The sequence below is a fragment of the Protopterus annectens genome, chromosome 6.part1 (genome assembly GCF_019279795.1).
Source record: "Protopterus annectens isolate FY-2018-M chromosome 6.part1, PAN1.0, whole genome shotgun sequence".
Classification (NCBI taxonomy): Eukaryota; Metazoa; Chordata; order Ceratodontiformes; family Protopteridae; genus Protopterus; species Protopterus annectens.
The window spans coordinates 397,365,136-397,379,587 of NC_056738.1; the positions used below are offsets into that span (position 1 = coordinate 397,365,136).

A 14,452-nucleotide genomic window follows, 5' to 3' on the forward strand; every position below is an offset into this window, starting at 1 on the left:
ACTACTAGTAATACACTACACTTACCCTGCTACCTTACAGTGCTACCAGTAATATACCCCACTTACCCTGCTACCTTACAGTACTACCATTAATACACTACACTTACCCTGCTACCTTATAGTACTATCAGTAATACATAGTACTTACTCTGCTACCTTACAGTACTACCAGTAATACACCACACTCACCTTGCTACCTTACAGTACTGCCAGTAATACACCTCACTTACCCTGCTACCTTACAGTGCTACCAGTAATATACTACACTTACCCTGCTACCTTACAGTACTACCAGTAATACACTACACTTACCCTGCTACCTTACAGTACTATCAGTAATACACTACACTTACTCTGCTACCTTACAGTACTACCAGTAATGCACTACACTTACCCTGCTACCTTACAGTGCTACCAGTAATACACTACACTTACCCTGCTACCTTATAGTACTACCAGTAATACACTACACTTACCCTGCCACCTTACAGTACTACCAGTAATAACCATAACCCACACTTACCCTGATACCTTACAGTACTACCAGTAATACACTACACTTACCCTGCTACCTTACAGTACTACCAGTAATAACCATAACCCACACTTACCCTGATACCTTACAGTACTACCAGTAATATACTACACTTACCCTGCTACCTTACAGTACTATCAGTAATACACTACACTTACTCTGCTACCTTACAGTACTACCAGTAATGCACTACACTTACCCTGCTACCTTACAGTGCTACCAGTAATACACTACACTTACCCTGCTACCTTATAGTACTACCAGTAATACACTACACTTACCCTGCCACCTTACAGTACTACCAGTAATAACCATAACCCACACTTACCCTGATACCTTACAGTACTACCAGTAATACACCACACTTATCCAGCTACCTTACTGTACTATCAGTAATATGCCACACTTATCCTGCTACCTTACAGTACTACCAGTAATGCACTACACTTACCCTGCTACCTTACAGTGCTACCAGTAATACACTACACTTACCCTGCTACCTTATAGTACTACCAGTAATACACTACACTTACCCTGCCACCTTACAGTACTACCAGTAATAACCATAACCCACACTTACCCTGATACCTTACAGTACTACCAGTAATACACTACACTTACCCTGCTACCTTACAGTACTACCTACAGTATTACCAGTAATACACTACACTTACCCTGCTACCTTACAGTACTACCAGCAATACACCACACTTACCCTGCTAAATTACAGTACTACCAGCAATATACTACACTTACCCTGCTACCTTACAGTACTACTAGTAATACACTACACTTATCCTGCTACCCAGAGAGCCTGTCTCCCCTCCTTTTACAGGCCATCTGTGTTTCACTTATCTCCTGGGTTGCTGTAAACCATAAAACAAACAAAAATCCTCACATTGTATCACTGACAACAGAAGGTAATTAGAACTACAAGTGCTAGGACTAATGTACAGTGTCTAACCAAGAAAGGAATGCTTACAGTAATGAGGTGGCTACCTCGCCCTAACCTCTTCTTCTCAAAAAAGGTCTGGATGGGGCAACTGCAGATCAGTACCTTTGTGCCTCTGTTTCCCACCAGAGTTTCAAAACCAGATAGAAGTCAGTAAGATCCACAATGTATTGATTGAGCGTTTTCATCTCAAATTAGAAACTTCATCAGAATGCCATTATTGCAAATAACCCCACCTTTTGTACATTATCTAATCACATAAAATGACATCACTTCCTCTATATATCTTACTACAAAAAGTGAACTCATACATAAATACAAATAACATCTTAAAATTATTCCATTACATGACATCATCCCATATAAAACACTTACATATAAAATTCTGCCTTGAGTTTTAAAATAGAACTGATAGAAATTGCACTGTTAAGTCCTGCGGCCTCAGAGGCATTAGTTCTTATTTGCCATATGAGTTCCTTTAATTCTAAATACTCATTCAAGGGTCCTCCTCTCTCCTCTAAAGTAACTTGTTCAATAATAGTGAACCTGAAACCGTGTCCTGGATGCAAGCTGATATGGGCAGCTAAGGCAGGGTGAAAGCGCTTGTGAGATTTTACAATAAAAGCTACTGATATAGCCGTTTCCTGCTACTGCCTGGACCGTTTGTTTTTTCTTTCTAATTAGGTACACATGTCGAAAACAAGTCAGTTCGAAATGATTGAACTGACAGCTTCAACATTTCTGAAAGTTTACCTGCTGACACTTACCTGCCTGCTTCCCAGCTATACAATTGTATGCAGTTCAATACTGCACATTACTTTAATTCATATTTTTGCAAGGGGACAAGCCTCCCTGTGCCCCCCACACCCCCTGCAAATTATATAGTCCAACTCCTAGATCGCACTACAGTGAGGAAAACAGTAAATTTCCTGATCTGCACTGTACTGCAATCTCTGTTCATAATGTCAACCTCATACGAGTACTAAAGAACATTCGTAGAATTGCAGTTCGGCAATATGAGAATCAGCCAACACACATTTGGCATTCCCGTGTTCGCCTAACTGCACTTTTACATTTTGATAGTAAACCTATGTAAACACACACACACACACACACACACACACACACACACACACACACACACACACACACACACACACACACACACACACACACACACACACGTGCACACACATATCTATATACATACATGTATGTCTTCTCAATCATTCTTCGTTATCAGTTACCTGCCTAACTATGACTTTATAAACAGATCTGGACCACAGTCTGCAACAGCATCTTGTGATTGGTGAAACACTGTATGTTGCAGGCAATGCAGTCTAGCTGTAGAGAAAAAGACCCCTGGATGGGGTGCGGGGAACAATTGATGGCATCATGTGAGTAGCAATGCTGTTATTGCTGTGCTTTGGTCTGGGTGATGGAGCAGACATGCAGTGATATTACATGTATCAAATTGCTCCAAAAACAGTACATGATCTTCTACATATATGGGTTCTAGTTCACCTGCTAAGGCATACTCCCAACATTACCTCTCCTTAGGGAAAGACAGGAGCCATGATCAGCTTTCCAGTGATGTATGACTGTACCTGACTTTGAGTTACTCATATCATATTGTGAAACTGAATTGCTGTGCTTAGCATCTGCCCTACCTTTCATGGATCTTACTGTGGCATCAGCATAACATTCACATGACAGCACAGCACAGCAGTCTGATTATGTCACAGCATTTGTTTAATAACATTGTGAATTGTCTAAGATTATGGAATAAAGAACATGCTATTTAATTCATACACATGCATAATAAATGGATGCATACGTACATAGATACATACATACATACGCACATACATACATACATACATACATACATACATACATACGTATATTGACTGGCTGGGCTGGCTGGTTCAATGGACCATTTCTAATCATCACTCAGGCCCGAATGGCACAGTAATGGCATATTACAGATGCACATAGAATAAAGCACAGGCATTATTTTTTTGTTCAAATGTTTTTTATTAACATTTTGCATTAATATTGCTTAACAATTGAACATTTTAGAGTAGATGATTAGTACACAGGATGCCAAAGTGGTACAGCAATTTACATCATTAGTTCACAGCACATGGTCCTCAGGTTTGATTCCCAAATGAGGTACCTTCTGTACCTAGTCTTCATGTCCTTCCTGTGTCTGCTTGGATTTTCTCTTGGTGCTGATTTCCTTTCACATCTCAAAGACAAGCTGTTAGACAAATTGGTGATTTTCTTAATTGCTGACACATTTTGCTGCCCAGGATTGTTTCTCAGCCTTGCACCAATTGCCTGACAACATAGTCTCCAGCTTCCTCTGCAGCCCTGAATAATATAATGCAGGTATCGAAGAATGAATGAGTAGTGGACATTAAAATATCAAACAGCAAACATCACAGGAATTAACTGTTAAAGAAAACGGAGCACATAGCATATCAATATAAATAAATACCATGGATCCAAGATACAACACTGTTTATTTCTCTTTATTTGCATGTTTCTTAACATGGTAAATGGAGTGGTAGAACAATGACCAGTTTTAGCTGTGAAATGGGTCAGGAGTACGTGCAAACTAATGCAAATGTATGAAGGTTAACAAATACAAATGTGTACAGTAGCAATTCAATCAAATACAATTACGAAACTATAATGAAATATATCGTGATACGGATTTCATAACTACATACAGGCAACTAAATACTGTGATAAAGCTGGAATATAACAATATTATCAGTATAGTTAACACTTCAAATAAATAATGACTCAAACATGAATTTATAATGTGATTTGGTGAAGCTGTGACACACACTGCTGACGTAACAGGGATATCCTCAGTGACAGCAGTACACTTACAATGTAATTCTAACTACATTGTAAGGAAATGAGCACACAGGAAGCGAAGACGCTAAATAACAATGTAAATATTTGTAAAAAATGGCACACATCACAAAACACACAGCATTGTAAATAAGTAATGCATGCTGGAAAATTAGTTCTATAAGTAATTTCAGGATTACAGGCAATACGATTACCTCTGGCATGGTAGTTCATGCAAGTTTTTTATTTAAAGTAAGTGGTTAACATTGGAAATATCTGGCAATGAAGACTAAACTGTCTGCAAACCTAGTTAGGTGAAGATGTGAAGAAAGTGCCACAAACTGTATATCCTTATTTAATATAAGCAATGATAAAGGAAAAACTTGTAATTTTGTAGTTTTAGTAGTTGAAATGTAGCAAATAAATTCACACCTGCATGTTAAGACTTATTGTGTGTTAGGATTTGTTATTTGAAAAAGTCAACAGTGCATTATGAGGGAGAAAGAAGAGAATAGAAGAGATGCAGATGGTAGCAGCATTGGTTTCACAGCCTACATGTAATATATGTAGCACATGATATAAGTCATACGATTTTAGGCCTGCAATTCTGTCCTTGATTAGCAAAATGGGAAAGAAATCTTAGACAGAAAGTGGTGATCAGATAAGTTTCATTCTTTCTACGTATAATTGCCCTTTCAGTAAAAGGAGTTCTTCAGGGTACTCTAGATTCTTTATAAATAGAAAAAAATGTGAAATAGTTTTATAATGTTATTTCAAAATCATATGGAAATCATGTAAAAATGTATTTCAATATGCTTTATAGATATGAAAATGTGGCTTATCCAAAACCAATCATGTCACTGGTGATAAAGAACTGTCTTAATGTTACATAAAAATGGTCTCTCTGTCATTCTCAGCGTGAGATGAAATATAGATGGGAATGCACTATATCTTGTGGTTATGTTCTCACTGATTTACCATCTGTGAAGAAGTCCTCATGAACAGCTGCAAAGTTTACAGAAAATGCATTTCTTACCATATGAATGTAGTACATTATTCTGGGTACTTTTCTTACATACTGCTATCTGAAAAAGGGAACAATATTGGTCTTTCATTGTTCTTATGAAGAAAAAAAGATTAGGCTTACGGCTCAATGTTAGTATTTGGCACAGTCATCAGTGAGCTAGACGTCAGTCTTAGTTTATCACAGTAAGCAAGCAACACTCCTGTTTAGTTCTGAAGAAGAAAAAGGCCTCTTTTCTCAGTTTTTTTTCCCATGGTGTGCACTGTTTAATTTACCTATGAGTCTGACATCTTTGACGCTCTCCTGCCTCTTTCTTTCTTTAGATTAGTACTAGCCAATATTTCACTTCCTGTTTACATCTTCACCCCTGAACTCATGCTGTATAGATGGTGATTGTCGTTTGGATTAAGGGAATGACTCAAGAATTATGTAAAAGTCAGTAGGTGGTTTAAGTGTTTTAAGCAGGCTGCTCATAAAGCTTAGTCTTAAGATACATGTTTTTTCTTGTACTTAGAGGATGCAAGAGGCAAGATCTACTGGTTATTTCACATTAATAAAAACAGATTAATGAGAATTTATTTACCTGTCTGCACGCTGAAATTACATTCTTTCTTTCTTTTATTCTTTTCTACATTATTCCTGCTTTACTCTGCTTATTCACAAATGTCACTCGCCATATCAACTATATTTCTGGGCTGATTTAATTCAGATTCATTGTTAAAGCTGATTCAATTTACTTTAAAAATCAAGCCTGATACAAGCAATTATTTTTCTTTATATTCTTCTTTCAGCTCTATAAGTAACAAAACACCAGACATAATCATGACATTTCATAATTGACCTATAGGGATAGCTGACTTTCTGTCATAAGTTCAGGGATGGTCAGAAATGATAAAATGTAAGTGCAATTACTGGGAAATATATACTAATTCTAAAATGTCTGTATCTTGGAATATTCCCTTTTGACCGCAGTACAGTAATCTTGGAGTTAGTATATATATATCTGTATGTACATGAGGTGTGCATGGTGTGCCCCTGTGTAATAGTGACTTTTTCAGTTCACTAATACTTCATCTGAACTGCACTTAAACTATCTTATTTTCAGATTCAAGCAGCCAGATAATTTCTGCTGTGATCAGCACTTCCATGCCTTGCTTAACACAAGTGAATGAGGTTCTGCTTTCTCCTTTTTAGGTGATGCAAGATTTGCATGAGCATCTTTCATGTCACATGATAATGTTACTCCATGGCCTCTATAAGCTCCTCTCATACTGTATTTTTCACTTTTCCAATTTCAGTCTCTGCAGTCTTCTTGGCCTGGCAGAATTTCTGACCCAAATCAGGAGATCCCTCCACTTTCATTGCCTGAAAGTATGCTTCCTGCATCATGACACATTTCTTCAATTCTGGTGTTCACCAGCAGGACCTCACTAACTAAAGTTTTGAAAACAGTCATTCAGACCTCTGCAACCTTCACTAAGAAGGTTGAATTCTCCATTGTGCTCTTTTGTTTGTATGTGTATATGCAAACAAATATCTGATGTTTCTTTTTATGGCTCATGGCCTTAGTGAAGTAACCCTTTTCATTCACCAAAAAAAAAAAAAAAAAAAAAGCTGCAAAACCTTCACAGAGGTCTTGTGAGCAGCTCTAGAATATAAAAGACAATTACACATGAACATGTCTGGCTCTACAGCACAGACTAACAGAGTGCTGCATGTACAGATGAGACTAAAAATATCGAGCTGGCAATTCTTTTACTTGTTGCACCAGCTTAGGTTTTATCTCTGCATGTATCCAAGCCCCTAAAAATAGTGACTATTTCCAATACGTAGGTTTTCTGAATGCATGCTGCCCATATCTGTCTAATGGTTGTCATAGCATCCAGGTCCCGCCCTTCACTGTGCAGGTAATAAATTAAAAGATGGCACCACTCAACCATTTATATCTGAGCCACACCAGGTAATATGGGTAGTCAGGCACCATTCCCAGCCCTTGCCCCAGGGGTGGGTTTCAATAACCCTAATCTGAACAGGTTCATATGGTTTCATTTGAAACTTTCAAAATAGTCAATGAATTCATTATATATGTTCCATTTCACAAGACTGTTTATTTTCAAAAGTAATGATTTTCAAACTGATGTACTTAAGAAATACAATACTTGCAAATGGCAAGACATGTTGTGTATGTCAATGTACGTCGGTTATTCTGTAGTCCTATTTATTATGCTTAAGGGCAACTGTTGCTAGTTGCCTTCAGACTTTGGTTTAGTTAAAAACAACACAAAAAAATCTCTTGAAGTTAAATGGCTTCCAAAACACTAAAACCAATGTAGAAAAACAGAAGCAGCTGAAAGTCCACCACAACTGTCTTTATTACATGACAATAATAAAGACAGTTGTGGTGGGCTTTTAGCTGCTTCTGTTTTTCTACTTTGGTTTAGTTAAGTGACAGACTCTAAACAAATGTGAGACTCTGAAGGAATTTTAGAATCTCTTATACCAAATGACTAAGTATTCTTCCCATTTCTTAGACAGCTCTAAAAATGAGCATACTTGTTTCAAAATTTCTTCATCATGTTGATCATTTAAAAATATTTAAACTCTGACTGATTTTGTAAGATCTTGTCCCTGTGAAAGTTGTTTGTACATCCTATATGTTAATATTACTCTTGTAAACTCTATTCTGCATGGTTATATAATATGAAATAACATTTTGCATTTTTGTTTCATCCATAGTGATAAGAACATTTGGCATGGATTTATGGATAATTATGGCATAACAAAGTGCTGATCAGAGACCATGTAAAGTGTACAGAGATTTAAAGATGAAGCATACTGCATGTCTTCTAAGTTGCAAGCTGCCCCTCAAAGTGTACTCTCAAACATTATTACTACATAGATTCATAGCACTTGCTATAATCCCAAAATGCAGATAGATATTCATGTTTGTCCATTTTTTTGAAATAATTATAACTGAAATCTGTCAGCCTCTTTTAGTTGAAAAAACTTAGAAATAGAATACAATCAACTTGTTAGTAGGGAAAAAAGGAATGGAGCTTATTCAAAAGTAAAACCTTTAATTAACAAGTTAGAGCTTTCATCTTTTCACCGAAGACTACATCAGACCAATTATTTACCACTCACCATGTGTCATATATTGTTCTGATCAGTATAAATGAACAATGGTGTGTGCTAGCCAATTAGTCTACTGATGTCTTCTGTGAAAAGACAGAAGTGCTAACTTGTTACTTAAAGCTTTACGTTTCATATATTCTCCTTTTCTTATTTTCCCCTACTAACTGACTGATTGTATTTTTTTTTTTTTTAATAATGATTAAACTACTTTTGTTTCATATGGCTGTCATGGCCAGTTCTGTCTCTTTTCTGAATCTTTCTTTTAGGAGATCTGTATTAATTTGCTTATATAAGATGTTATAATTATTTACAATGTATTGCTTGTATAAGAAGTTATATTTATTTACAATTTATTTTTCAGAATTTTCTTTCCTTTCTTTTTAATCTTATGATCAGCTGAACATTGCTCTAAGTACAGTTTTTAGTTTCTTCAGAAAAGGACAATTAAATTAAATGTAAATGGTGGCACAGTCAGTTGTTAGAAATGCTTCCTTATGAATTACCAATGCTTGCTTTTTTAACAGTTATAGTAGCCAAAATCATTCCCTTCAATAAATACATGAATATAAAGTTCAGCATGATTTTGAAGATTTTCACTTTCAAATCTTATACTAACAGCTAATAACAAAGATTCAGAAAATATGTATGAAAGTCCTACAGAAGATACCTTTTCTGTGTACAGTCCCTGGCTGGATATTATTATGTAGAGGAAGTTTGTTTTGTGTATTTAATTTTTATTGTATGTGTTAAAAAGATAATTAATGTATTTGTATTTATTTATATAGTTTGTTGACTGGAGTACGGCACTGATTCCTTTGAAATGTCAGCCTCAGCCCAGAATGACAATGCAGAACAGGGAAAAAAGTAATTTATGCAATAAAAGAACACACTAAAAACAAAGGTATAGTTAATATAGAATAGAAAAAAATAAAGACGTTAGTCAACAGAAACCACTATGTACAATATTTACATCAGTTAGAGTAGCAACATATTAGGACATTAGTTAGAGTAGCAACGTATACATATTAGGAGTTAGAGAAAAAGATGCTATACTGAAAATGATAGGCAGTATGTATCTCAGATTAGGGAGACTATGTTATGTAACCTGAAGCAGAGTACTTACAAGTAGCTTATTCTGTGAAATGTTCTTTATGTTGTACCCAAAAGGAGGAGTAGTTAGAGAGGTCTTTAAAATTTGAGGGAAGATCCCTCCAGACATTGGGTCCAAGAGTAGAAAGCAGTGGTTAGATCACTGCTGTCTGGTTTTAGGTGCTTGGAAGAGAGGCCCTGAGTGGCTGTGAGATCTATGGTTAAATGATGGAGGCTGTCTAAGTATGTGAGAGGAAAGAGACGGGCAGGAGTTTTCTTTCAGGAGCTGAAAATGATGGGAACTCAGGAGTAGATTGGTTTATTGCTGAATCAGCAGCTAGTTGACTTTGGCTAGTGTAAGACAATGTTGTTCATACTTTGGGAAAGGGATAATGAAGAAACAGATGATACTGGAGATTGTTTGCATGGTGGTAGAGTTTCTTTTGGAGGCAGATGCTACAACATGTAGACAGTGCTTAAGTTGGGCTGGAAGAATCTCTTTCCCAATTGCATTTCTTATTAGATGGAAGAGGAAAGAGGAGATTTATTTGGCCTAAAAGAGTTGGGAGTTTATATTTTTTTAGGTGTGTTTGAGGGTATCTGAAGGTGTTAACCTGCTCAATGGCATTACTTATGTGGTCAAGAACAAAAAGTGAGTTGGGGTTCTTTTACCTTTTAGTGGAGACTCCAAAGAGCATAGTTTTAGTTTTTGAGGAGTTAAGTAATAGTTTTTTTTTTACTGAGCCAGTTAATGAGAGAGAGAGAGAGAGAGAGAGAGAGAGAAAATTGTTTGGCAGATCATGTTGAATTCATTGGGTTGTGTAGTTGGAATAAAGATAACCATGTCATTGATGTATACTAAGACTGGAAGTTGGGGAAAGTTAAGTGTAAGCTTATTTATAAAAAACGAGAAAGGAAGACGGGACAGTATGGAGCCTTGAGAGACACTTTTAAGTTAAGAGGTGGTGGAGGATATACTGTTGCTAAAATTTAAGAAACTTTGGTTAAATTAGTAATTTTGGAATCAGGTAATAGAATCAGAGCTAATCCCTATGTCATAGAGGTGATTAAATAGGATTGGGTGGTCAACCAGGTCAAAGGCTCTGATAAGGTCTATAAATATGGCTCCAGTAAGGAGGCCTTTGTCCATATTTTATAACCATTGGATAATCACCTCCATACAGTATACTATATTCTTAACATAGATAATACTGTATCAAACCCCATGTTTCCCCAATGTTGAATAAAGTAATCTCCTGTGAATTTGTCACTTGAAATGCACTTTTTCTCTTTCATCTTGTGAAGACTTCTGTAAATCTTGTAAATTGTATCTAGACTTCTGTAAATCCTGTAAATAGTATTGTAGACACATAGTTCTTTTCTCTGAATTACTGACTTTTTTTAACATGTAATACTTTTAAAACCTATGTCAAACTTGTTATCATTGTAATGTATTGTGGAGCTTTTCTCCCCAGACCTCTGCTGAAAATGGGTTTCTGACCCAGTGGACTTTCCCGGTCAACAAATGTTAATAAATAAATAAATAAATAAATAAAAGAGTGTGATCTTTGAAGGCCCAAACTGCAGTTGGACCGGAAACCATGTTGCTTGGCAGAGAGAAGGCAGTATTGACTTATGTAGTTTGAGAGTTCATTATGGACCATTTTTTAAGATTTTCCCAAGGTTTGGGAGGATGGAGATTGGGCAGTAGTCACAGGGTAGCTTGTGGTTGGAGTTTTTGAGGAGAAGTATGATTTTGCCATTTTCCAGTGGACACTTGAAAAAGCCCTGCATTGATGTCAGGGTGAAAGCGCTTGTGGTGAACTTTTAGATTAAATATTTGTATTGGCTGACACCTGCTACTGCCTGGACCATTTGTTTGTTTTTTAGTTTTATTTTTGTGGAAAGATACTAGAAATAAACTGGATGAGTTTATCAGTTATGTTAATTCTACTACCTTTTTTTTCAAGGTTTACATGTACTGTTTCTGAACATTCCTTTAATTATTTGGATGTAAGCATCTATAAGGAAGATGGTCATTTTAAATACAATATCTACAGGAAGCTCACTTTTTCAAATGGTTATTTGCATTACCAGAATAGTCACCCCCTGTCTCAAAAGAGATTGTTGATAAAAGGACAATTCGTCAAGATTTCCAGAATGATTAGTGATGATGTAGTGTTTGGGTATGAATGCAATAAGTTGGTCAGAATGTTCCTAGACAAGGGTTACTCAGGTCATTTCATTAGTAAAATAAGAAAGGAGGTAGAAACTTTAAGGCATACTATATTTAACCCTATTCTTGGACAGACTGCTACACAGGAAAACTCTCCTATGCACCCCTCCCACCTCTGGCCTAAGCAGAAGCTTTGTTCTTAGATACCACCCTTTGAATGGCAAGGTCAGGAAAATTATTTCCAAATATTGGGCCATTTTTAATGCTGATAAAAGTATATTAGCTGCGATGGTTGATAGTCCATTGATTGTTTATAATAGGGGCAGGAATCTAAAAAATGCTTTTGAAAAACAAGCCCCGATACTCTACATCCATGTGAGGTATGAGAAAAAGTGGGGATGTAGTCAATGCCCCTTTATTCTCCAACAAGAGTTTGTTTTGTTGGGGCATTTATTGTTCAAGATTTGATTAACTGATGGTTGCAGTTGTTCAACAAAGGGTATAGTATATATAGCTGTGTGTGATTCTTGTAGAGCATTTTATGTAGAGAACCCCAAAAGGTAATTAAATAAATGTATATATGAGCATTACTGTGACATACATAAAATAAACTTGAATAATGCATTTATAAGCAGAAAATAGAATGTACCATCTGTAAAATGTTTCACTTTGCAATACTTGAGAAAGTTGTGTTAAATCCTAGAGTTTGCCTTTGGGAAATTGTATTAGAATCTAAGGAACTGTTATGGCAGTTGAAGCTTAATGCACAAGATCTGCCGGGCTTAGATGAGAATATATCTATAATATTCTTAAACGTTGGGGTATGAATTTATGAACATATTTTATGGGTAGGGCTTACTGCACTGATTTAGTTTCTGGAGTGGTATATATTTTTTCTAGGTTGTTTGACTATTAATTTTATTTATTTAATAAGCATTTGTATGGAATCTATAGGGATATCTGTTTATTTGTATATACATTGATTAATACATTACTTTACAGTGTAGGGAATATTACAATCTTTATTCACAAAATTATATGAGTGACCATGCTTGTTTGTTTAATTATCAGTTTTGTATTTTGGGTTGGCAGGCTTGACTATTTAATAGGTTATGAGCTTTTAAGATTGTTAATTGGTGTATGACGTCTTGAATGTGAGGATATAAATGTAGGAGTGTAATTGATTTATTTGGTTCTGAAGAAGTGTGTTATTACCTTTATGAGGACGAAAGCGCTTTACCATTGTAAAAAATAAAATGTATTACTTATTAGCTGTGACTCCTGTATGCCCTTTTGTGGCAGTGTTGGGTATCTCAATTGTGACTAGAACTAAGAAAGCTTAGTTCTATTTTGTTTCAAATGCTTTGTGCATTAATAAGGAAGAAGGACAAGGTGTCAGGCCTGGATTTGACTTGATGTTGCTATGTATGAGTAAGAGGAGGAGTACGGCTGTGAACATTATAAGGAATTTGGGAAGATTTATGGGCCATTTAATGGTAGCTGGATGCAGGCTGTTGTGGCAGAATTGTGTATGTATAGAATGGGATGAGGAGTCTATAGCATAGCAGTGGAAGGGAAGAGTATAGAGCAGTTTGGAGTAGTACTATAGGACAGAGTGAAGAAGACATTGTAGAGAGTATAATGACTGCAGGGTAAATGGTGGTGAAATGCATTTGTTTGAGGTGAAGAGGTTTGAGAGTCGTGACTGCTTAGATGAGATGGGCAGCAGTAGAAAGAAACAGAATGTGAAGATATACATTTTGTTTGACATTTTTAAACAATAAATCTAATGGTATATGGAGATACAGTGTGTATTCTTGTTATGAAGGAAAATGGGATATGGGTCTTTAAGTGGGGGGGTGGGGAAATGGTTGAATAAATGAAGGAGTCTGGGGGTGGCTGGGAAATTGGGGGGTGAGAGGAAAGTGAAGCAGACAAAGAATCATGCTCAGCACAAAGTCAGTTTGGGTAATCTCAAAATTCCCACAACTTGTCAGAGTTACCAGATATCTTTCACTCAGGTGAACAGGATTTTACAACAAAAACAGATCATAATCACTGAGTGTTAGACTGTACTACTACTTAGCTTTCAGAAATAAAAAGTATAATAAAATATCTATCAGTCTGTGGTAAAAATGAGGAAAGAGTGAAAGCAAGGGTACTTAAACAATTCACCCAGTCACACAAAACATAAAAAAGATGTCTTAGGCTTTCAACATTTTAGGTAGGTTGCTGCAAAATAATACAAATATAGGCCTTTTTTTAGGGAGTATATACTTGAAAGAAGCCTGCTAATAAAGGAGTGGGAAGGTGCATGCCTTGATAAAGTTGTGGCTGAGCCAAACACACTTCAGGCAAAGTTGCAGAGCCCATAAAGAAGCAGATGTATGAGATGCCTCACCGAGGGGAAGTACACAGATGTAGGACAGCTGCAGCAGAGATGGGATGCTGAACTCTTCCCAACAAGTGTACTCAGAGCCGAAAGATGTTATGTAACCCTTTACCTACTGGATTGTGGGAATCAGAAAAGTGGTGCTATTGACTGTAATAAGCAAATAATCATTCTTATTTCAAGCTAACATTTAAAATAATGCACTTTATTCTGTGTAAGGTGTATCTAAAGACTATATGTGGACATTTATCAGGAAAGTATGAACGTATTTATTTCTTCCT

At 36.2% G+C, this 14,452-nt stretch overlaps 1 protein-coding gene across 1 annotated transcript in view; it reads right to left on the reverse strand.

The window, feature by feature from the left end:
• Positions 1-3,660: 3,660 nt before the first annotated feature.
• The window catches only part of LOC122805298 (girdin-like), a 1,431,879-nt gene continuing 1,421,087 nt past the window's right edge, over positions 3,661-14,452 (reverse strand). Inside the window, exon 34 of the mRNA XM_044075386.1 lies at positions 3,661-3,863. Coding sequence (XP_043931321.1) covers positions 3,775-3,863 — 89 coding nt within the window. The 3' untranslated portion in view covers positions 3,661-3,774. The remainder of the gene's footprint in view (positions 3,864-14,452) is intronic.